The sequence below is a fragment of the Drosophila santomea genome, chromosome 3R (assembly GCF_016746245.2).
Source record: "Drosophila santomea strain STO CAGO 1482 chromosome 3R, Prin_Dsan_1.1, whole genome shotgun sequence".
NCBI lineage: Eukaryota > Metazoa > Arthropoda > Insecta > Diptera > Drosophilidae > Drosophila > Drosophila santomea.
The window spans coordinates 7408735-7433612 of NC_053019.2; the positions used below are offsets into that span (position 1 = coordinate 7408735).

Here is a 24878-nt window from a genome sequence, read left to right on the forward strand (position 1 = left end):
CAAAGACAGACAGGCAGTGACTTTGAACAAGACAGTTCATGTTGTTGGTCCAATAAAACATCAACATCATCTTTTTCGCCTTGTCATGAGCACCTTCACCTGGAATATTCTGCTAGAAAATGCATGTATATACAATTTATGAAAGCACATTTTATACTAGCATATACGTGAGAGCAGATACTTTGTGATTTGTTGCTAATGTATTTATTGTCGGGGCTACAATATAGTCATCCCTATCGTTTTCTCTGGCGACACCGTTGCCTTCGTGCCGTGTGCAGACAAAGACTCAAAGCGCTTGACAAATTTTCAGCGCGATCAGTCGAAAATCGTTGTTAATCGAAGCTAAACTAAAACTAAGATTCTCTTGCGAATCTTTTTATTACGAACGAAAAGTAATTATCAATTTTCCGTAAAAGGGAACTACAATCATCAACCACGCATAACCCAGTAATCCAATAAATAGTATTGTGTTTGTCTAAAAAATATCGGTTATAGCTGCTACAAACGCGAAGCGATGAAAATATAGCTTGTCAAGCGATCGTTTAATTTTAGAACTTATGTGTAATTTGGAACATAATTTGACCCACAAATGAGTGAAATGTATGGCTCCACAGAGGAAGTATTTTTCCCACACACTATTATTTATAGATTTCGTTTTTTGTGTGTGGAAAAACTTTTCCGCCACTGAGAGTTTTTTGCGAGGAGTTTTGTTTTAATCGAGTTTCATTCAAGTACAAATCAATGATTAAAAGACTGATCGTTTCAGCGGATTAAATCGAATAGCCGTTTTTACGTCACTATCTGTAGAAAAATAAAAGATGCAGCCCTTTCACACAACTCTTTTAAATCCCTAAACAACACATCGATTTTAATGAGTCTTTTAATATTATTGCAAGCTAAATATATGCTTGCAATTAAGTTAAAATGTTTTGCTTAAATTAATAAGTAAAACAAATTAAATAAAATTCCCAGATACCTGATTCCCAAATGAGGTACTCAATGACACTGCAACTTTTCGATTTTCTGTGATAAGCTGATCCTGGGATAAATGTGCATATAATTTACATCAAAGTTTGCGAACATAAAAAATGAGATACGAACATGAAATAAAAAACTTTTTCTAAGAATCGAAAAAGTTTTAAAACCGCAGACTCAACGAATTCTTATATGTTTCCATCCCACTCTCTGGCATTATTTAATGAAAACTGAAATAAAACGAAGGAAAACTGCTCCCTGTTGCCGCATCTTAAGTTTCTCAACTCGGTGCTGAGCAGGAAAACTCAGTGGCAGCAGCGAAAAGTTGACCGCGTTGCCGTGCCGTGTGCACTCACAATTATATAGACTAGTTTGCTTTGAGCAATCTTCCAGTTCAGTACTCGGCGCTTCCGTGTGTGGTTTTAGTGCGATGTAGGTTCCGTTCTATCTTGGCATATAGGTGCAGCTATATACCACCACCCCCAACGGGTTGATATCGCCAGCTCTTAACCGATATTGCACGCAGCCAGCATTGCAAAACACCTGACTAATCCATCGCAACCGCTAGATAACCAGATTACCGACCAGGGACGATCCTCTGTTGGTGTTGCTTTAGCTGTGACTCAGTTTTAGAACACCCAGATATGTATATACATATGTATCTGCCAAAGTCATTTTTTGTGTGTGCTTTCCCAAATCTATCTACCTGTCTGCGTTATTTTTATACAACATTTTCAGTATAGATACACATTTATTGCTCATGTTTTTCTCTGTTTTCTGTGATTCGAAAAATTCCTCCTTTATTTTTTGTTGTCATGAGAAAGATGTTATTTTCTGATCATAAGCATAGGAATCTTCAATATGAATTACATATACATACGTCCGGTTATGAAATTTTCTTGAACGGGCGATGAGGTTCCGACTGACAGATAAGAATCTTGATAGATGATCTACATATTGCAAATTAAGGAGAAAATCTCGACTGTTAAGTGTAATTTTAAATAGTTCACTGCAAACTGAAGATAAATCTAACGTCTTAACCTTCCTAATATGTTTACATATCATGTACATGTCCTCACAATTTGTAGTTATTGTAGTTATTACATTAGCTTGAATAACTAGTAGGGCCTTGAATAATTTGCATACCATATCACATTCAAAAATGGCAGATGCTTACCTCATCGCTTCCATCACCACCGAAGCTTCCACTTTCCTGCATTTCCCAGCAGGGATAATACCACGATCCCATCGACTCTATGTGTTCTTGTTTTGCAATTTCAGATAATAAACTTATTAAGTATAGTAATTGTACTCGCGTAGATCATTTCGATAGAGTTAAAAACCTAAACACAGACAGAATGCCTTCCTTCCAACCGATCGAGGCCCCCAAGTGCCCGCGCTGCGGCAAGAGTGTCTACGCTGCCGAAGAGCGTCTGGCTGGCGGCTATGTATTCCACAAGAACTGCTTCAAGTGCGGAATGTGCAACAAATCCCTGGACTCCACCAACTGCACAGAGCACGAGCGTGAGCTCTATTGCAAGACGTGCCACGGTCGCAAGTTCGGGCCGAAAGGTTACGGTTTCGGCACTGGAGCGGGCACCCTTTCCATGGACAACGGGTCACAGTTCCTGCGCGAGAACGGCGATGTTCCGTCTGTAAGAAATGGAGCACGCCTGGAACCCAGGGCCATTGCTCGTGCCCCCGAAGGTGAGGGGTGCCCTCGTTGCGGTGGCTATGTGTACGCCGCCGAACAGATGCTTGCCCGCGGACGCAGCTGGCACAAGGAGTGCTTTAAGTGCGGAACCTGCAAGAAGGGTCTGGACTCGATCCTGTGCTGCGAGGCTCCGGACAAGAACATCTACTGCAAGGGCTGCTATGCCAAGAAGTTTGGACCCAAGGGCTATGGTTATGGCCAGGGAGGTGGTGCTCTCCAGTCCGACTGCTATGCTCATGACGACGGAGCACCCCAAATCCGTGCCGCCATTGATGTGGACAAGATCCAGGCCCGTCCGGGTGAGGGTTGCCCGCGTTGCGGTGGCGTAGTCTACGCAGCGGAGCAGAAGCTATCCAAGGGCCGAGAGTGGCACAAGAAGTGCTTCAACTGCAAGGATTGCCACAAGACTCTGGACTCGATCAATGCCAGCGATGGTCCCGATCGGGATGTGTACTGTCGGACCTGCTACGGCAAAAAGTGGGGACCCCATGGCTATGGATTCGCCTGCGGCTCTGGTTTCCTGCAGACCGATGGCTTGACCGAGGATCAGATTAGCGCCAACAGGCCCTTCTATAACCCGGACACCACGTCGATCAAGGCCCGTGATGGCGAGGGCTGCCCCCGATGCGGAGGAGCCGTCTTTGCCGCAGAGCAACAGCTGTCTAAGGGTAAGGTGTGGCACAAGAAGTGCTACAACTGCGCCGACTGCCACCGGCCATTGGACTCAGTCTTGGCCTGCGATGGACCCGATGGCGACATCCACTGCCGTGCCTGCTACGGCAAGCTCTTCGGACCCAAGGGCTTTGGCTACGGCCACGCCCCCACTCTGGTGTCCACCAGTGGCGAGAGCACGATCCAGTTCCCAGATGGCCGTCCTCTGGCCGGACCCAAGACCTCGGGCGGCTGCCCGCGATGCGGTTTCGCTGTGTTCGCCGCCGAACAGATGATCAGCAAGACCAGGATCTGGCACAAGAGGTGCTTCTACTGCTCGGATTGCCGCAAATCACTGGACTCGACGAACCTGAACGATGGACCCGACGGCGACATCTACTGCCGAGCCTGCTACGGCCGCAATTTTGGACCCAAGGGAGTGGGCTACGGTCTGGGCGCAGGCGCTTTGACAACCTTCTAAACGAGTTTATGTATATCCAATCGAAATCCAAAACCATGTCTGTGAATCGTTCCGATACTTCTGTCCAATGACCTATCTGTTTTAACTAACTATCCCTGAAATTAGCTAACTTAGTCTTCGTTTTGCTTCCAACGATTTTTGATCAACGATGCACTGAATGCAATTCAATTTTCTTTAGGTTATTTGAGATTAAGCTTAATATAAAAAAAAAACAAGAAAAAAGAATAAATGCAAAAAAATCTTGAAAACATAAAACTTACGACTCAAAGCGAAACTAACCATCGATCACAGACTAACGAATTAAACGACATTGACCACACCGAGAACAGCCTAAATTTCTGCAGGTACTGTAACCGCACTAACGAAGGAAGCAACTATTGCGAGCCAAAGTCGTTAGTTATTACCTTTTTGTATCTTAAACTATTTTCGAAGACCAGCCTAGTATGTCTTATGCTCCAAACCGAAATATCCAAAAGCATACTTTGTGCAAATTGACAAATTTTATACACTTACTCTTACGACGAACAATGATGAAAGATATGATGTTGTATATTTAGCTGATTTAGTTCTTACGATATACTTATGAAATCTGATTATTTTTAATGATGTTTTATTGATTTCTCACCCATCTAATCTCTTGCATTCTGATTGGGAAGCAAGCCATGGCAAATATAAAATATTTATATATGTCATCGTACATGTTCTGCATACATACACACACATAACATCCAATAATATATATGCCCTAGTGGGTTCCATGAAAACAAAATGATTTTAAAATGCTTTTCGTAGTTTTAATTGATTTAATTGGGTGCGAATACCTAAGATTTCTGCATTTAAATGGTTGAGTGGCAATCTGATTGGAATGACCTGACCGGTGGGTGGTTGATTGTTTAGGTTGAGTTCAATTATGTTTGTTTCGGAATATTTTGTTCTGATTGAGCCAGCTCATCTGGTCTATATATAGCTTGTTCGGCCGACAACCATCGTGAAAAATAATTGCTCAACATACGCACAAAAAGTTCTCTACATACATATATACGTACAGGAATAAATCCTTGGCTGTGTCGAGAAAAACATCGAAATGTTCCATAACCGTACTGAAATGATTTCTAAATATAAATATGATGCCAATATGGCTCACACAGCTGACGCGAAAGCTTTTTACAGCACTCAAAACTCTCACTCAATGAAATAACTTAATAGATTGTTTTTATTCGCATATACTTTTGAAAAATTATAACACGTGCCTGCTGAGAATGTTGGGTAATAAGTGAGTTACTCAAGAGATGGCTCATCCACCTAGAGCAAAGTTTTTATTGCTAATGCACTTTTATAACCACACCACCCGAAATAAGCTCTTGGGAACTAAATTTTAATGACTCGTCCCACACCCACTTGTGGGCATTATTCACATTTCTATTCATTTTCTACATCCCAAGCAGAGACGTATAGGTATGGTATAGTTTTATGCTCCGTGACGTTGACCACGAATATACGTTGCCATGGGGTTGGCCAAACTAAATAAATTATTTTTTGTTTTAATATAATTTTTTTCAGACATAAATATTAAATAAATCGCCTTTAGCCAGGTGTGTTTACGTTAGTTTTGGTATCCCATTGGCGAGAATATTTATAGACCTTCCGAGTCAGCGTCTATTTTCGAGAGATTCGGTTTTGAAATTGTTTCGCATATGACACACGGCACTTCAAAAACACACGAATTGACGCGCCACAACAGTGAGAATATTTTTTGCTGACTGCGGTGATTGGGATGATCTCTAAATATACTTGAAGATGTATTCTATTCGATATGGCTTTTCTAGTATGTTATTAATGTTTAATTTCTGGCTTTCAATGGCGCGAATAGATTTATGCCTTGTTGAAGTCCGCGACTATTTGTATACCGGATCGAACATAATAATGACTGAGATAGAGAACATGTGGTTGTGCTGATTTTCGGTTTGCGGAAGACGAGTGCAAGGTTTTCCAGGGGGGCTTGTTTACCCACCGCCGGCTTTGAGATGTTACAGAAAAGGCGATTGATTGATTAGATCAGGAAACGACACATTCGATTGCTCCGGTAATGACACAATGTGCAATCAAATGTACATGATATCAATTGCCTTACGTGACTAGCGTGCATTTAATGGCCAACTTATTGATTTCGCATTACAAAGTAAAATGTCCCACTGTTTGGCGGGGGTTAGAATGGAACCGCATCGAATCAAATCATTTTGCCACAGACTGATAGTTTTGAGCCGCTCACTGCTGCGTCATTTTGACCACCAATTGTGAGGACCAAATTGCAACTACCGCATAAAACTGTGGGGGGTGGCCTGAGAACCAAAAAATCAGGAACCGGAAGGAACTCAAGCGGGTTTTGTGCGATGTTTTTCCGGTGGTTCGGGTGCCCTGTTCTTCGATAGCGATAGTGGTGCACAGTTTCACAATCCACCCGCTGACGGCAGGGTGATAATTTATAATTTGTATTCCTCCTGACTGTGTCGATCATAGGCGGTTGTCAAATGTCAGGGAAAAAGAACTGGGAATTACATGTGCTGACTACTCGGTGTACTTACAATAAAACTACTTTTTATGACGCCCTCACTCGATGATGAGAGTTTGTTTTATGATCTTGTCTCCGAAAGTCAGCCGCTCGGCGTGGCAATTAATTTAGTTCCCTTCCTGAAAAAGTCGGGTCACCAGAGCGACAACACAATCGTTGGGTGTGGGTGTCGTTCAGGTTTAATCGAATTTCCAGGTCGCGTGCTGCCTGAACTTGACAAATTTACAAAGGCGACACGTGTCCCTTTTCGGACTTTTTTGTGAATGCCTTTAGATTTCCCGTGTGGTACAGTTACCGTACTGTTGATGCTAATAAAAAAATGAATATGTGGATAGTTTGGTCAAGATAAAGACTGGTCTTCTCTAAATTGAATTCTACTGGTTAGGATAGCGGATTGAACTCCTTTGACATGAACAAGCCAACCTATTATTATTTTTCTTACTGGTATGCAAATAATAATCATCATGTTTCATATCCGATATATTTTGTGCTAGGTTTCACCACCAAAATAAAACTCATACGCTGAATAAAATCGCTGAACTGACACTTGTGTAAATATTTGAGTGTGACACTTATGCTTTAATAGGATTTTTGGAACGCTTGCGCTTACCCTCATGTCGTTTGATGATCAATAGTACGTCCTTAATGGGTTTGTTCAGTGGCGTGTGCAAAGTTAAAAACGTTGCCTGGAGAAATATTTGCACAATTCATTTGATTCATTGAGTGCTGCACTTACTGCTTTTTGAAACGCCTCTTTTTAAGATTTGTTTGTTGAGTTGAACGACCCGTTCTGTCGAGAACTAAAGCATTACCTGTCTGAGTGCAGGGATTGCCCTAATTAATGCTTATTTAGGTAATTTATGGACGAGTTCCTATTAATTATGAACCAACACTATTATAAAGAGATCCTGTCTACAGATAAATTACAACAGCAACGGGAACACGAATGTTGGGCTGCATATTAAATCCTTCAAAAACACCGAAGGCGGCACTTAAAGTTGTAATATGTTGTAAACAATGTATAAGTCTTAAACAATAAACATGGTCAGGTTAATTATGTCCGTGATACGGAGTTTTGCCTGTAGTAAAATTAATTTTCCAAGCGGCAACGAAGACGGCGCCATTGTTCCTTTGCCACCTTTGTGGTGATTCGATTACGGTCGCGATGTTGCAACGCCAACAGTTGTGCCCCAACACCGACCAACCCAAAGACTCCCCATGACTTTTGGTGGGTTTGTTTGTTTTGTAAAACAGGCACGTTCACCTGACCCCGCCCATGCCCCTCCACCGCTGCTCCGTCGCCAGGTAAATGCCACTTAACGTTCATTTTTGCCTTTCTGCACAATGATTTTTTGGGTTTTTATTTGCATCGCAAATTATGCTCCTTTTGCTTCTTCTACTTACTACTCCAGCTGCAAACAATATGCTTCTTCTTCGTCTTGCACTTCTTTTATTTATTGCGAATTGTAAATGTCTGCGGTGGCGGTGTCTGCTCTCTTTCTCTTTTTCCTCTCCTGTAAACATTGCCTTACAATTCAATTATTTTTCCTTTTCCTGTTTTGTCTTCTTAAATCGCTGTCTGGCAACTACAACAACAGCAGTGAGAGTAGAATTAACCTGCATGTAGCAACTGCCACCCACCCCCACCCTCATCGGTCTATCTCTCTCGCTCGCTCGCTGATGGGCATCGCATAAAGCACACATAACGAAATATCTACATCTTCGTTTGTTTTCATGTTGCAACGGTCTCTCGCATTGCTCTCCCTATATCTCTTTCTCTGAAAAAGTTGCTCTCCGAAACTGTTCTTAGGCTGGCTGGGAACAGTTTTTTTATATTAAAGGTCCAAGCTAAAGCATTAACTATACAACCTCAAGGAGTTTTTGCGTTAATAATAGTTTTATTCTATTTTAACAATACTTGTGAGTATAATAATGAATAATAATAAATAATAATCTTAATACCTTAAGAATTATCGAAGCACCTTTGCTGACCGATCTAAAAATTTTTTTACATATTTATTTATAAGCTTTTATTTATAAACTTCTTAGCCCATAAACATCGAGGCACCATAATTATATAATTGTTACTCTTTAGTCAGATTTGTATCTTTTATAAATAAATAAAATAACTATTAGTGCAGGTATTTCTTGGTCCAGGAATTCCAGTTAGAATTTTGAGTCTCCGCTTGGTCAGTCTCCTTTTATTGTTCTTTGTCACATTTCTGTTTTGCTAAGCTTTTCTGTAGCCTTCACTCTTCCTGGTCATTGCAGTATTGTTTTTGCTTCTGCTGCTGTTTTTTTTATTACATCAACAGTATTACGACATGCACTTTTTGTTATTGTAGTTCGGCTGCATTTGAATCCGAATCTTTGGTGCTCAAAGTGAGAGACTGTGAGAGAAGAGAGAGAGAGAGAAAGAGAGTACACTGCGTATGAGAAAAACTCACTTTTACACTTTTACATCCAAGAATACGAGTTATTTTAAATGTAGTATTAAAATAATCCGAATTTTTGTGGATGTTAATGGATATCATTTCATGACCATGATATTTTGTAAATATTATATTTTGATAAAATTTCAAATATTCTTTTTATGTAAAAAAATTTTAAGCATATTATTTCTTTCTGTGTACGTAGTGCATCACTTCTGATGCATGTTTTGTGCCAAGTCCTGAATTCGAATAAATTTGCACCTTGCTAATTATTCTCAAGTACCTTAATCCCACTCCGAAATCTATACTGGGAAACGTTTTTCCAGTTAACTTATGTGCCTCCGTTTGCTACTCAACTTTTTCATGTATGTTTGAACCTACGAATGTATGTTTATTTTTATGCTGCCGCCGTGTGTTCTTCTGTTTTTTTTACCGTCTGCAGACCGGTGTGTGCGTGTGATTGTGCGTCTGGCGTACGTGCAGACATGCACTCATACAGGCGCAAGAGCAACAACAATACATACAGACGTCGCAATAATCCCCCACGGAAAACCGGCTGCCAACCAAACCAACAACAACAATGCAGAGCGCTCTCTGAGAGCGCTTCTACTCTCTGCGCTCTCCTCTCTCCCAGTCGCTCCTGTGCTGTATAGCTTCTAAGCGCTCGGATGAAAACTGGCCAGTTTATTCGAATTTCGAACTCCGTGCGGCCATGCAGCAACTATAGCTTCGTAGCTTACTTTTTGGCCATGCAGCTTCGCCGACGCTGCAGCCTCCGTGCATGTGAACCAAAAAACAGTAGATAATTTGTTGATTTTCGGTTAAGCGAGCACGAGCGTGTGTGTGTGTGACACCTTCAATTAAGTGTAGTTCTGCATGTGTTTTATGTGGAAAAAATAATCACGTGGCCGCTGCTGGCTCTCCACATGTTTTTCTAACAAGAAATAATGTCGTTTCCATTTAAAATGGAATATTAAGTTTTGTTGAGGAAAAAAGTTTAACGTCGACTGTGCTGTGTGAGCGCGCGAGAGAGAAGGCAATACGAAACAAGAAGTGACAGAGAGCGAGAGCCAGCCCAGTCGCCGCCACATAAAAAGTTATTCACCCCAACAACAACAAGAAAAGCAATAGCAATAGCAACAACAAAAACGGGAGAGAGCGGCGGAGGTGGTTCTCACGTATGCGCTGTGATTTTGTGATTGTGTTCGCGAGTGTTTGTGTGCGTGAGTGTATACAAAATACAGGCAGCATACAAAATAATAATATTGAAAGCGATACAACAACAAAGGCAGTACCGTCGAAGAAGAAACGACCAAAAAGACTAAAGACGGAAGATTTGGAGACCCTGTCCAGTTAATTACGGAGCACAAAGTAGAATCGAACAGCAACAGAGATAGAAAAAGGGAGGCAGATAGGGGTCAACCTGGCTCTCTCGCAAAGAAGACGGGGGCGAGGAGCGGCCAAAATGATGATGATGGACACCATGGACACCTCGCAGTCGCAGCCGATGGACGTTGCTCCGGCCGTTGCAGTAGCAGCCACATCTGGCGGCGCTCTGGTGGATTTTACCGCTGCCATGGTGAGCATGGCGGCCACCGCCGAGGCTGAGTCCGCCGAGAGCAACAACAACCACATCGACATGGCCGAGTACAAAGAGCACCGCAAGAACAAAAAGAAGAAGCGCGAGAAGAGGGAGCGCGAGGGCAAGGAGCACCGGCATCACAAACACCGCGATCGGGAGCATCGCGAGCATCGACGACATCGAGACCGCGAACGGGACAAGGAGCGGGATCGGGAGGGACATCACCACCATCCAACCCATCACCACCCCAACAACAGCCAGCACTCGACCTCCGCCTCGTCGTCGCCTTCGTCCGCCTCCACCACGCCCTCTGCGACCATCGAATACGTGGGCGGCTCGGCATCCGCCTCGCCCTCTTATTTGGGTGGTGGAGCGACGGGAACGGGTGGAGCTGTAGGAGCCACAACTACATATCCGCACAACTTAAAAATACGCTTCCTGCTTTCCGGGGTAAGAATTGGACGTTGCCTCGGTCCACAAGACACTTTACCATATCCCCTGGCCCAAAAACACGGCGCCCAGCATATTCGTGCATCCAAGCATCTGTCCCTGCCAATCCCTTGAATCTATTTTCGGAACTCCATGGAAGCAGTATAGTCTGTCAACTAGGAAATGGTTGCAAACGAAAGCAGATCTAAAGGAGAAGTTCTAAACGTTTGTGTTATTCCCATTTTAGCTAGTCTTCTAGCATTCTATGGAAATAATGGTGATCCTGTTGAAATTTATTTATTAATTATTGCCATTTATTCAATGATCATTAAATTCCAAGTACCAAACTTGGCTAAATCTGAACACTACAAAATATTTGTGATGCTACTTTACGGACATTCCACACTTGCAAGGGACGATTCCGAGAACAAAAATATTGTATTACGAATCTTTTCGGTTTTCCCTTTTCATGCCTTTGGAAAAAATAGTTTAACATCAGCATCCAAAGTTCTCAGTGTCTTCTTTTTTTTCGGTATTAACAGCAAACTTTGTGGCTTACGAATTTTTCCAAACGTGATATTTGATCTCAACCCTTTTATTTTCGCTTAGAAATCTATCCGTTTTTTATTTGTCTTATTTCGTTTTATTTCTTTTTCTCATATCTCCGAACGGGATTGATTGTCCTTTGTTTGCCAAGATGCCGGGATACTCTTATTTAAATTCCTTTCATCGGCAATGTGTTTCCTTATGGGTCCTTTATGTTAAAGCAACCCCATTGCGTGGCGGTTCGATTGCAAATGTATTTGACACTCCATCAATAATTTAACCGCATTTTCACCATGCAGCGCTCAACGTGCAACATGCACCTGCAACTGTGGGAATGAGCCACCTGCCATGAATGCTGGAAAACAAAAGGAGCGCTCAGAGGGAAGACACCTTCAATTACGCCGGGCTTCGCCCCTCGCCCGCATCGACTTTCCCTGCCTTCCTTCCACTCCAATTGGCCTTTAAACGCATATATCAGAGTTGTGACACATGGTGCTCGATTATTGATTAGTGTAAGTGCCATTAAGGGCGGACTTTAATCGTACTAGTCCTCCTTCTGCTGCTTTATCCAGGACTACGTGACGGACCAGCAGAGGGGATTCCGGGCAGACAGCTGTTCGCCTTATCCTTAGAGGGTAAAAACTTATCCCGAAAACAGGACGGCTTCGCTGGCTGGGATATCGCATTGTATCCTGGCCCGGGTCGTTTCCTTCTTCTGGCCTTGTCCAATACAGTGAGCATGGCACATTTGCGCCTAGTTTACGACAGCTGCCGAGCATCTTCCTCGCTCCCTCGTGGCAACATCTTGAGCTCGTTCCTCGGAGCTACCCTTACATTTTGTTGCCTGAGCTGGCTGTTGCTTCCTGGCAGCTGATTGATCCTCGCTTCGATCTTGTTACAGCTGCCGATTCTTAGCTCCCAGGTAAAAGGGCCGTTGTCCTGTCTTGGGATCTTTATTTGCTCACCTTTCATTTCGGCTGTCATCTTGTTGTTTTTCGCTTGTTCCAACTCTTGCTCTAATTGTTATTTTAATTGGCAAGCGCGGTAAATTTTTTTTTGTTCAATAGTAGAATAAAGAAAACATTTTTTTAAGCAATGCTTTCTGGGAATTCCTTTAATATTTATTTTGGGCACTTTATAAACATGGTCGGATTCACGGAAAAAAAATTTGCTGAATAATTCTATGAAAGTGCTTGTACCTGTCCTATTTCTTTCCTTTTGCCGGACATCCATCCAAACATGATATTTATATGGACATGTAAGGATTCAGTAATTTTATCATAAAGGTCTTTTATACACAATTTTAGATTTCTTCTTAAATTATGTTTAGCTTACGTTACCTTTGTGGACTAAAGTTTATTATATTTTTAAGCTTTTAGGCTTTAAAAAAAAGGCTTATTTAATTTAATATACAAACCATCTAAGTGATTAAGTGATTTCCAATTACCCAGAAGGCACTTATCAAAATCCTTTCCTGTATTCCCTTTGATCGCCCAGGAGGGTTTTAGTTGCCCTTTTGCTTGACATGCCTTTCTCCACTTAAGGCCTTAATTCAATAAAGGATACACGAGACGTTTTGTTTATTTGTTGAAATCTAAGCATTTCCTTTTGATTTTGTTTTTTGTCAGCAAACGACTATGTTTCCTCAGGCATTTACAAAAAATAACGCTAAATTCAATTTGAATAATTCTATCGTTTATTTGGTGACTTGTTTGTTGTGTTCTCGGATATTTTATCGCCTTTGCGAATTCTGTCCGCGAAGGGCACAAGGACAACCCTTTTATGCGACCATTAACCCACAGCATTGTTTGCCAAAAAGCGAGGGAGAATCGCGAAGGGGTAGGAGTGAGCAAGCAGTCATTCGAGCGCAGACACGCTAATATAATATTTATAGTTGGTGTTTTGCTTCCGGCTGCCTCAGCTTAGCTTGGCTCCTTTTATTGAATTGAATTTGTCGCACAATGGAAATAAAATTGAAATGTGTCCAGGAAGCGATTTCCGAATGCAAAGCACGCTCAAGTTGTCGAAAAAAATATTTCTGTATAGAATAGGGGTTGCTTCGCTATCCTGATTCCGCTTCGACTTCAGGCCATTAGCTGCAGCAACAGGATAATCACAATTGCGGCAGCTGGCAAGCAGGAGAACCTCAAAAAGCGGAGGGTTAGAAAACAATTCGAAAAGCTTGACAAGCGTACACAACTTGACCATGAAAAAGGATTAACTCGATTTTCAATTATAAAACATATCGCATCTAAACTTTGGTCTACGGTAGAACATTTAAATTGTTTTGCAATACTTTTCCCATTAGAAATTATTATTTTTGATTGTTACTTGATGTTTTTATGTAACAGATGGTGGTTTGAGTCGTTCCTTCATTTCTTGACCTTGAACTAATGAGGCATGAAGGTGTTTTTGTCGGTTTTTGGAAATTTGACACCGGAGTTTTTCGAAGCAACAGACATGCGCTGCCACCTTGTTGTTGAGAGATCCCAATTAAACGGGATTTCCTATTGGAAAAACCATCCATCAGGTGGCAACGCCGTTCATAGGCTTTTCTTTTTTGTCTACGTGACCAAACTTCATTGCATGTGGATGTGTGTGTGTGTCATGTTGCACTGCCAACCCCGATATTAAACAACAACAACAATAGAGAGGAAGTCTGACGGCACAGCGAGAGAGACGTAGAAGCAGCTAGTAACAAAGAAAGAGCGTGAGAGGGGTTGGGCGAAATCGAAATGAGCCGAGTTACTCTCTCGGTAGGCTTTGCTCTTTATTGTTTTTTGTGCATTCGCTGCATGTAACATTTGTTGCCCCACACAAACCGACATATTAATATACATATAGTATATAATTGAGCTGCATGTGGCAACATATGTCGAGGCAAAACCACAAAAACACAAACTTACAACAGCAAGAACAACAAGAAAAACTCGCCCAGCATTGCGGCCACATTTGCTGCAGCTGCAGCCTGGATGTCTTGCATTCTTTTTGAAACTCTGACTCATTTACTTGTTCCGTTCGTTTTTTGTTTTTATATTTTTCTCCTTTTTTGTGTGTGCAGTAACATCACCGATAAGAGCTTTGAGTTGCATTAATGTGGCAGCCCTTTTTTCTTTTATCTATATAGAACACATCAGTAGGTTGTGAATACAGCCTTCTCTTTCTGTCATCCACCCGAATGCATTTGCTGCAGCAACAGCAATTGATTGCCGTGATTGCTGGCTCAGCAGAATAGTTTAACAGCCTGTTATGGGCCTGTTAATCAAGCTGTGCTCTGGTGTTTCCCAGTGTCTTGTGCGATTGTTATTCCTCTGCCTCCGTTGGTGATGGTGTTGTAAACATGTGTTTACATGGCTCACCACCAACCGGATGTGGCTAATGACCGCAAAGCTAAAAAGCAAATCGGCCGAGGAGCAAACACCATTATTGACACCGATATGGATTCCCTCTTGAGAAACTTTGGAAAAAGTTTTGACGAATTATTTTTGAAACGCTCAGCTATCGGAGTTTGGCTAAAATTTGTATAGTCAAGAAATACACTAAGAGAGACTTTCTATAAATAAAATATATTAATTTTTACCTATGCTGTAATCGAAATGTTTGGCAGCTCGATACGTCTTAAAATAAAAAATTTCCCAAGTAGTTACACTTATCAATATTAAAACCTCCTTTTAAAGCGTGTGATAGCGAATAATGATGTCGTAATCCCATTAACATTATCGCAAAGCTATGCCGGAAATACCAACTATGGCGTTTATATTTGAATCATAAGTACTTGTCGTAAGTACGGAGTTTTTTGATGCAAAACCATAATAACCTTCACCTCTTTTATAAAGTCTCCCTTTCGTTGTGCATTACGAATTACAACTAAGGAAATAGAATTTTTAGTTGTCAGATTCGAGAACGTTATCGTGGGTTTTAGGTTTTCATCAGCTAGTTTTATTTACTTGTGAATCACAAACCAAGCATTCACATACTAATTCACCACTTCCTGCCTTCTTTTCGCCTGCAGCAACGTACCGAACTCAGCCCGCCGACCCACCAAACATCCGCAACCGCCGAAGTTAATGCACCGCTGGCCAGCTCGACGAGTGCATCCATTGCGGTAACGGCGAGTGCGACAGCGGCATCTGCCACTCCGGCAACGGGCACCACTACCTCAGGCAGCATTAGCGGCAATGCGGGCTCAACCTCCAGCGGTAACAGTTCCGGAGTTTCGGCGACTGGAGGATCACAATCCGCAGTGGGGTCTGGCGGCTATCCAAAAACAGAATCAAGCAAGTCGAGTGGCGCCGCAAGCGCAGGCAGTGGCAACAGTAGTAACACGAGTAGCACAAAGCACGGCAGCAGCATCAAGGACATTAGCAGCAGTGGCAATCAGCCGCCATCGACTGCGAGCAGCAATAGTGCACCCAGCCTTTATGTCTCCGTGCCACTGTCCACGGCCAACGTACCTGGAGTCAATCTGCCGACTAGCAGCACTAGCACTAATACCAACAGCGGTAAGTTTAATAGTGCAGACATATAAAATTGTTTGTAAATAAAGAAACATTTTAAAAATGTTCTTAAAATTCTTGTGTTTTTTTTGCAGAATCCCATTCAGCGTCCTCGCGCAGCAGTGGCGCACAAACCCAGCATCAGCAGCAGCTAAGCAATGCTTTGGTTGGTCCGTCAATGGGAGGAGCCGCTGGGGCTTTTCACGGCGGAACACTCAGCAGTGGGTCCTCGTCGGTCATCCAGCACCAGAGCGGAAAGTCATCGCCGGCTCTGGGCACTCTAGTCAGCGGCAACAGTGGTGGCAGTATAATCTCCGCCAGTGGCCTTTCACTACCCAGTGGTAACCTCACTGCCACGACCACGGAGAGCGGCAACTTGAAGATTAGCTATGAGAAGCAGACGACACGAGTGCAACAATTGCAGGAGCAGGAGGCGCCACCGGCCAGACGCAGCAGGTATGTGTGCTCTACAAGAAGTCTTCTCCATTAGTGGCATTATCCATTGCTTTTTGTTGCCTGTGCTTGCTAGTTCTTTTAGTTTATATTAGATCGTAGATATATCTTTTGGGAGCCTTTCTTTGCCTTTTTTTGTTGTGTTGCTGGAAGTGTGCAGATTGTTTAATGTCCTGTAAGATTGTTTGTAAGACTTGGTTACGTTCCGTTTTAATGGAATCGAAAATGATGTGAGGATCAAAGGAGGAGACAAATTAAACAACAAAATGAAACAAATCTTAGGGAGAATTTAAATTTTGTGACAGATTTAAAAAAAAAAAAAAGAAAGTACTAAGAACTTCCTAATTTATCAATTATTTGTTTCTTTTTCCTTTTCCCACAAAAGATTCAGAACTTACTTCAAAAACACTTTGTTTTTCTTCAGTTGCAACTTATTTTCTGCAGCAATACTTTTCATTTCAATATTTCGTTCACTTGTGTTTATGTCCACCCAAAGTTGAAGAACGAAAAGCCCGAATGTGCGATCTATAAAAATCACAATTTTTGTCTTTGTCTCTCTCTCTCTCGTTTGCTTAATGTCTTCCTACACTATACACTTTTCAATCACCCAACCAACCCCCCACGTAGATCGCGCTCCGGTGAGAGTGGCAGTAGTCACCACCATGTCCATGCCCATGCCCATCACCACCACCATCACCCCACCCATCACAACAGCCATCACCAACAAAATCCACAGCAGCAGCAACAGTTACACCAACAGCAGCAGCAAAACGCGTCATCACAGCCGCACTCCTCCACCAACTCATCCTCATCCTCCACCACTTCCACCTCCTCGTCCTCGTCCTCGTTATCGGGTGGAGCTGCACCAGCCATATCGTCCTCCAACTCCAAGGGTCCCTCGAGATCGGGCAAAAAGCGTGGGGCTGCGATAAATAAGAGCGAAGGTGCGACGGTGGCAACAACGGCAATACCAGCAACTGTTGCTGCCACACCAGTCGAGAAGCAGAGTCGCCAAAGCTCGCCTCACTACAGTGCAACCCCGACCCCTCCACCAACATCTGCGTTACCACCAGTTGTATCCTCGCCGGTGGTGATGCTGCAATCTCTGTCCTCGTCCTCGGTAGATTCCCCGCCAGCAACAGCATTTGTTGGGGCGACTTCAAATAGCCGCAACACGCGCAATAACAGTAGCAATTGCAATCACAATGGCGAGCAGACATCCTCGTCCAGTTCGTCCTCTTCGTCCTCGTGTTCGGGTGGGGGCACCAGTGGTGCGGTTAATGTGGTAAATCTGCTAGACTCTCCGGTTAATATGTCAGCTTCAGGAAACTATCGCAGCAGCAGCAATTCCACAGGAAATGCCTTGCCGACTGGCAGCAACGCCAACCAAGCCAAGCCTCTGAACAAGAAAATGTTACGTGCACAGCAAACGCAGCTGTATCAGCAACAGCAGCATCAGCAACAACAGCAGCATCAGCAATATGCACCCCCCGCTAGATCCATTTCCCCTAATCTTAGCTCAGCCTCAGCTTCCAACTCAGCTAGCTTTACGCACTTGCAACAACAGCAACAGTCACAGCAGCAACATGAAGATCTAGAGATTTTGCAATTCACTAACACTAATACAACTGCCTCTTCCAATACGCCCACGTCAAAACCCAACAACAGAACGCCTGATCTGAGCACGGCCAGCACTTCATCGTCATCGGCAACTGCAGTGCCCGCGACAACGTCTCCCTTGGTCGTACTGAACAACCAATTGCCACTTAACTCGGTGGCAGCTAGTAGTTCTAGTAGTAGTAGTGGTCTTAAGTTTACCTACGAGAGTCAGACCCAGATGGACGTGCCCATGATGCCTGTGAGCGCCATAAAGGACTCCCCGCCCAGTTCGCCCGGCTCGGAGATAGGATCGAACATGCACTCCGCAACTGCAGCAGCCGGTTGCCTGGCTGGAGCTCCATCAGCGGCGGCTGCTCAAACTGGAAATGTACGGAAGCGTGGACGCAAGGCCAAGGACGCCACAATAGCTGCAGCAGCGGCGGCAGCAGCAGCAGCAGCTGCTCTCAGCAATGCTCAACAGGATCTCAAGGATGTGCGCTTACTGCAAAATGGAGCGCCGAATGCTTCGGGCAATCCATCTAGCAGCACACCAACGCCTCCTGCGACTCCGGCTTCGTCCAATGCTGTCACCTCAGCCAGTTCGATCATTACACATACGGCCGCCCATATGCTGGGCAACCAGATCAACCCAAACAGCAGCGTTGCCCAGAAGCTGTCCGAGCAGCTACATATGGAGGTTCAGGATCACTCGATCTACACTCCCGATTCAATAAACTCGCAGTACGCCGGAGTTCCGTTTCCCGGCAAGCAGGTAAGAATCACTATACAGACTTTTATATGACACAAAAATCAAAAATAATGTTTCCTTTTCTCCCAGCGCAACTCGACGGCCGTGCCCAGCAACGCCACACCAGCTCCGAATCCGCTGCAGTCGATGTTCAGTGGTGGTGGTATGAACGGTAACATGCCCATTCCGCAAAGTCTGGAGCAACTGCTGGAGCGGCAGTGGGAACAGGGCTCCCAGTTTCTCATGGAGCAAGCGCAGCACTTTGACAGTGAGTATGAGTCGAATATCGGGAGCTAAATGCTAGTTTTTGGAAATTAACACTAAATGTATCAATCGCAGTTGCCTCGCTGCTAAATTGCTTGCACCAGCTGCAGAGCGAAAACCTCCGGCTGGAAGAACATGTGACCAGCCTTATAGCGCGACGTGATCACCTGCTGGCGGTCAATGCGCGCCTGCAGATCCCCCTGAATACCATCGCAAGCAACACGAAGGCCGAGGCGCATGGTAAGTAGGGAAGGCGCCTATTCTCTCTTGTACTTGGTGTCGGCACTTGCTCGCTCCAACTATGTGGCACTGGAGGAGCCCACATCCCACTTACACAGCCACTGCTCACATACCAAATTTTACGTTTAGTTATCTGTACATCCATTTTTTTGTTTGGTATTCCTTGTACATACAAATTAATTCGAGTCTACTTCGCGTTGTAGTCTTAAGTAACTTATATTAAGTTAACAACTAATCTGGTTACAAATGGTCATCCTTATAAGCAAATTATGTACATACATATATACACAGCCACATGCTGTAAATGAAATTACAGATTGTCGCACAAAATTAGTGATTGAGATATTAGCTATTGCATTTATCGACCACATTGACAACTCGTCACCACTTTAATACGGAATGCTTCTCAACCCTTATCATCGAACCATACCACGACTAGATAACTTTTATTTATACTTTTAAGTTAGTTATATGTATTTACAAAAAAAATACAGATCTAATTATACTTAATCTTGTGACGAGATATGATTTCCTTGGCCAAGTTAAATGTTAAGTTCTTTCGATATCTAAAAGCTAATATTTTTTGATTTTATTTATTTACAAAATGAATAAAATGTTTAATATATTAAACACAAAACCAACACAAATTCTAAATTTATTTACTTAAGTTGTCGTTATCTGTACCCATAGTTTTCAGATTTTGCTTAGCCAAATATTAACACGCTGGGTTGATGGTTAACTTCAGATCAAAAGCTGTTACTTTTAGTTACACTTAAGTTCGTTGTGTTGCTGTCTGTTGCATGCAGTGAGGAAAGCCTCACATCCGCATACTAAGTTCAATACTCCCCTACCACACGCACATACCAATTTCAAACTAATACCGCACAAATATACAAATTTCGTGGAAATGGAACAGCAACAACGGGGTTCTCACAATCTAACCAAAATGCTTACAGCCGCCATATCAACAACGGCAGCTCCAACAACCACATCAACAACCTCAACAACAACAGCAACATCAACTTGTACAACTTCTGTCATTTCCACAATAGCTTCCAGCGGCAGCAGCAACATCGGACTCGGCAGCAACATCAGTGCCCTTACTGCGGCCACAACAATCGCAGCAGCCGTCTCACTGGCAACAACGGCCATCAGTACCACCATCCCCACCATGGCTAATAGTCGGCCTACAGTTGCTGCTGCGAGTTCCAGCGGAGTGCTCGACTATCGCGGACCAGGTGCCACCAGCAACAGCAGCAATAGCAACAACAGTAGCAATACAATTAGCAATAGTGTGAGCAACAGCAGCAGTAATCCTACAAGCTCTTCGAGTGCCAGCGGACCGCCTGCTTCATCGATGTCCATCTCCGGCATAAACATGTCCAGTGCAACTAATTTGGGAATGAGGTGAGATTTGCCTTATTGAACTTAAAAGTTCAATAGTTCAAGCACACACACCTTGAATTACCGAATAAAGAAAATGTAGTATGTGCCTAATCCAAAAACATTTTTTGACACAATTTGTATAGACACGTGTCTACGGCCCATGCGTACAACAATGCTGGCAACAGCAGCAACAGCAACAGCAACGTTGGGAGCTTGAATGCCAGTAGCGCCATGAACAGCAACAGCTTGCATCACCAGCATTCATCGCAGCAGCAGCAGCATCAGGCGCAACACCAGACGCATCCTTTGCAGCAGCAGCAGCAACAAGTGCAACATCATCTGCATCAGTCGCACCACACCAGCGCTGCTGTGGCAGCCGCCCATATGCTTGGCGTGGGAATGAGCCTAGGCGCTGGAGGTGGTGCTGCCGGTGGAATTGGACGAGGTGGGTCAGCGACAGCCATGGTTGCAACAGCAGCAACAACCACAACTACTTTTACGACCACAGCGGGCACGGGCATGGGTCAGCAGCACCACCACCCACACCCACACCAACATCCTAGCATTCAGATTCAAGTGGGTGGCGGCGGCGTTGGCGTTGACGGTTTAAGTAGCACCTCCTCCTCCTATGCGGTGCACCACGCGGCTCTGTACAGCACGCATCATCAGGTAGTAGAGTGCGTGCGAACGAGTTCCTGTGTGTGTGTCAGTGTGATTGTGGGTGCATGTTCTTGTCACATGAGAATCCATAATCATAAGCACGTGCCTGTCATTCGTGCATTCTCCTCACCTTTTAATTTTGCGTCAGCTCCATGATCATCTACGCATTATTCACCCACAGTCAGTCAATAAATCGATCAGTCAATCAATCGGAAAATCGCAAGAAATTACAAAACACACACACGCCACTATTTTGAATTCATCCGCTTATATGCCCATAGAATTCATTGTTAATACCATTGCTATTGGCAGCTAACCCGAAATTGTTTGTTGTTTTGTGTGCCAGGCTGAAAGAAAAGATTAAGATATGTTTCCATCAAAACAAAATTGTTCAAGAATAATTCAAAGACTAGTCTAAAATCTTTAGTGCAAGCCTGTGAATGTCTTACTCATCCATGATCTTCTACTTTCAGTCCCAACTAAGGCGCGACGATAACCTCGCCAAAACCAGCTGAAAGTCGCACAGTGAGCAAGTCCTTCAGCAGCCGCAGCAACAGATAACGATAAAGAGAAAGCAGTCCCAGGCCAAACGAGGAGTCCGTCATAGCAGTACCAGCAGCAGTAGCAGCAATCACGGCAGCAAAAAACTGCCTCAGCACAGCAAATACAGCAAGCTGAGTCCGGCCGTGTCTAGCAGTCAGCAGCTAATCGAAAATAATGAAGATGATGTAGGTGCTAGACATTTAGCTCACACTTTTTAAGACCACCTTATTAAGACAAATCTGTAATTACAGCTCAGCAGCAATAGCAGCTCTTCGACCTTTTCATCCTCCTCCCAGCAGCAATCCTCGGTGGACTACGAGGCAGAGGACGAGAACGAGGACAAGCAGCGCAGGCCGTTGCATAAAAACGACAACGACAGTTTGCTGCATGTTCAAAATTTCCTCAAGTGCTTTGGACCCAATGCTTGTGCATCGACAAAACCACCCACTCCAGCGCTCGCGTCAAAACCTTTAGCCTTTGTAAAATCCCCTGCCGGAGGCCAACTGCGTGCCTCGTGGTGCCAGAATTATAGCTCTCCAGTTAATGTTAATGCAGTTCAGCCAGAAACCTCAATAGTACCATCACAGGCGGACAACCGACAGCCGACAGCCGTAGCGGAAAACACAACCACAACCACAATTACTGCCATGTTTCAAGCCCAGTCCAGTTCAAGCCACAAACCAACCAAGTTTCAAATAAACACAAAGTTTTTGCGCAAACCACGCAACAAACTGCTGAAAATGCTGCCGACAACAACGGCAACTTCCGCGGCGACTGACTTCAAGCAAAACGAGCTAATGGAGGAGCAGCCGCAGACGTTCAACGATGATTCCAACGCCAAATTCAAAGACTTTTCAATCGACTCGTTATTGAATAAGTAAACGTAAAACATTTACGGAGTAGCACCTACAGTTTAGCCTTATTATTTGTAGCATAATAGAAGAAATGCAAGCAGAGCCCAACCGCGTTCCTAATTTTCCCACATAACCACCACAAATTTTGTTTAGCCAATCGAGTACCCATACCATGAACATAGCGACAACGTATTCTAACTACAATTAACTACAATTAGGTTGTTTATTTATTACATGCATATTGTATAACTAATGGCGAAACTCATAACTAGCATAAGTATGTAAATATCTACCGAAATACGATAATAAAACACAAACACGTGTGCTAGAATTTAAGACATGCAGTTTTAATCCGTTAAATGCTCAGCTGAACCTTCTGGTCTTCGGAAAGGGACTTGATGGGCAGTCAGTTCTTCTCCGGAGGAAGCGAGGATTCCAGGGCGGCGCGCACGCGCATCAGCATCTCCTTTTTGATTACATCAGGCACCAGAGCGCGAGCCTATTTAGTTCTTAATTGATTTAGAAATCGCGAAAATAGTGCTCATAAACCTACATGGGGGACTATTTCGGCAGCCAGTTGGTCGCGGCTCAAGTTGGCCACTCCGCGCTCCTCGATGGTGTGGCGTATCATTTCCTCAATGTCCTTGCGCCATCCGCACTCCAAAAGTCGCTTCTGCAGCAGATCCTTCAAGCTGTTAGGGTACCAAGCACATCCAGGAGTAATGGCAACCGAATGCTCGTAAGAAATACTTACGCGACGCTATCGCGACCGCTTAACTTAAGATCATCCACAGGATCGGGATCGGTTCCAGTTTCCTTGCTGTTTGGCATGGTTTAAGATTGTGTTTTTCAACAGTTCGATTGTCTCCTATAGTTTAAAAAATATATTTTATTCCGGGACATTGGATTTCGTATACAAACTGAACGCAGTGTTTTGACAATAAACTAATTCTAGGGAACTCTAGTGGAACTAGTTTCAAATGCAGCAGCGGACTTGATTTTCCTCACGATCCCATTGTCACGACTTTAAGATCAAATTCAAACATATAAACTACTCATTGAATTTGTATAAAATTGATCAAGCGTGAGATATTTTAAATTTAATTATAACGGGTGTTTTTTTTAGAGGTATAGAACTTTAAGTTGGCATTACTGTTCAAGATGGCGACCGATTTAACAGCTGTCAAGTGATTTATTCTCAGTTTGGTTTGGCAATTCGTCATGCGTGCTTACAAAATCCAACTCGTGCAAGAATTGAAACCAAACGATCATCAAGCAAGGCGTAGATTCGTCGAATGGGCCCAAAACGAGATTGCTGTTGTTCCCGATTTTTCATAAGCCTCCAAGATCTTGTGATTTAACACCGCTAGACTACTTTTTGTGGGGCTATGTAAAGTCATTGGTCTATGCGGATAAGCCACAAACGCTAAACCATTTGGAAGACAACATTCGCCGTGTTATTGCCGATATACGGCCAAATGTTGGAAAAAGTCATTGCAAATTGGACGTCCAGATTGGACTACATCCGAGCCAGCCGTGGCGGTCATATGCCAGAAATCATATTTAAAATGTAATGCCACAAGATTATCTTTCATGTCAATAAAATTCATGTCAATCGAATAATCCATCGTTGTTTTATTGCAATTTAAAGTTCTATACCTCTAAAAAAAACACCCTATATATACAACACCCTTTCTTGTACTGAATCGTACTAAAAATATGTACTGATATTTCGTTCTTCTATAGTAACAAAGAAAATTATATATATTAACATATAAAAAAATCCCTATATATCCCTATAAATCTGAACATGATTTACCAAAATTTTTTTAACATAACGTGACATGATTTTGAAATATAGCGTGTCGTGTGCTTGTGACTGAGAACTATTCGTGCAAACTGTATACCGTATCCAAGTGACATCTCTACAAGTGTATGTTTTTGTTTTGATTTGAAAACCTTTCCGCTATGGATTTGCTGAGATAATGGAATTTAAAGCATGAGCATAGCTTTGATGGCCTTGAAATCGAAAAAGTGGGTGATGAATGGATAATGGACCATAAGGAAAGTCCTGGAAGCACTAACGGCGTGGTAAATCTTATGGGCATCCTTCTAAGCTGAAACAAATCCTATACATATATGTAACGGGTGTTTTTTTTAGAGGTATAGAACTTTAAATTGCAATAAAACAACGATGGATTATTCGATTGACATGAATTTTATTGACATGAAAGATAATCGTGGCATTACATTTTA

The 24878-nt window shown here is 43.2% G+C and overlaps 3 protein-coding genes across 15 annotated transcripts in view; 2 read left to right on the forward strand and 1 right to left on the reverse strand.

The window, feature by feature from the left end:
- LOC120453661 (zinc finger protein zfp-1) overlaps positions 1–22958 on the forward strand; it is a 29735-nt gene extending 6777 nt beyond the window's left edge. For 2 of the 12 annotated variants that reach the window (XM_039638457.2, XM_039638459.2), the window contains exons 6-14: positions 15392–15881; positions 15971–16331; positions 17997–18699; positions 18766–18943; positions 19015–19179; positions 20136–20586; positions 20709–21234; positions 21699–21953; positions 22020–22958. In XM_039638457.2, coding sequence (XP_039494391.1) covers positions 15392–15881; positions 15971–16331; positions 17997–18699; positions 18766–18943; positions 19015–19179; positions 20136–20586; positions 20709–21234; positions 21699–21740 — 2916 coding nt within the window. In that variant the 3' untranslated portion in view covers positions 21741–21953; positions 22020–22958. Of the gene's footprint in view, positions 1–9516; positions 10855–15391; positions 15882–15970; positions 16332–16955; positions 18700–18765; positions 18944–19014; positions 19715–20135; positions 20587–20708; positions 21235–21698; positions 21954–22019 lie in introns of those variants that run through there. The other 10 variants (XM_039638461.2, XM_039638462.2, XM_039638464.2 and 7 more) reach the window with 9 other exon arrangements.
- LOC120453662 (muscle LIM protein Mlp84B) lies at positions 251–4590 on the forward strand. 2 transcript variants are annotated; one of them, XM_039638470.2, is made up of 2 exons: positions 251–392; positions 2257–4590. In XM_039638470.2, exon 2 carries the CDS (start codon positions 2334–2336, stop codon positions 3819–3821), a length of 1488 nt encoding a protein of 495 aa, XP_039494404.1. In that variant the 5' UTR covers positions 251–392; positions 2257–2333; the 3' UTR covers positions 3822–4590. The 2 variants fall into 2 exon arrangements, with proteins under 2 accessions (XP_039494404.1, XP_039494405.1); XM_039638471.2 differs by lacking the exon at positions 251–392 and adding an exon at positions 1344–1407.
- On the reverse strand, positions 22949–24460 carry LOC120453663 (enhancer of yellow 2b transcription factor). Its single transcript, XM_039638472.1, has 4 exons — positions 24442–24460; positions 23377–23490; positions 23176–23314; positions 22949–23121 (listed from the first exon to the last, which is right to left on the reverse strand). Exons 2-4 carry the CDS (start codon positions 23451–23453, stop codon positions 23029–23031), a joined length of 309 nt encoding a protein of 102 aa, XP_039494406.1. The 5' UTR covers positions 23454–23490; positions 24442–24460; the 3' UTR covers positions 22949–23028.
- Positions 24461–24878: the final 418 nt, after the last annotated feature.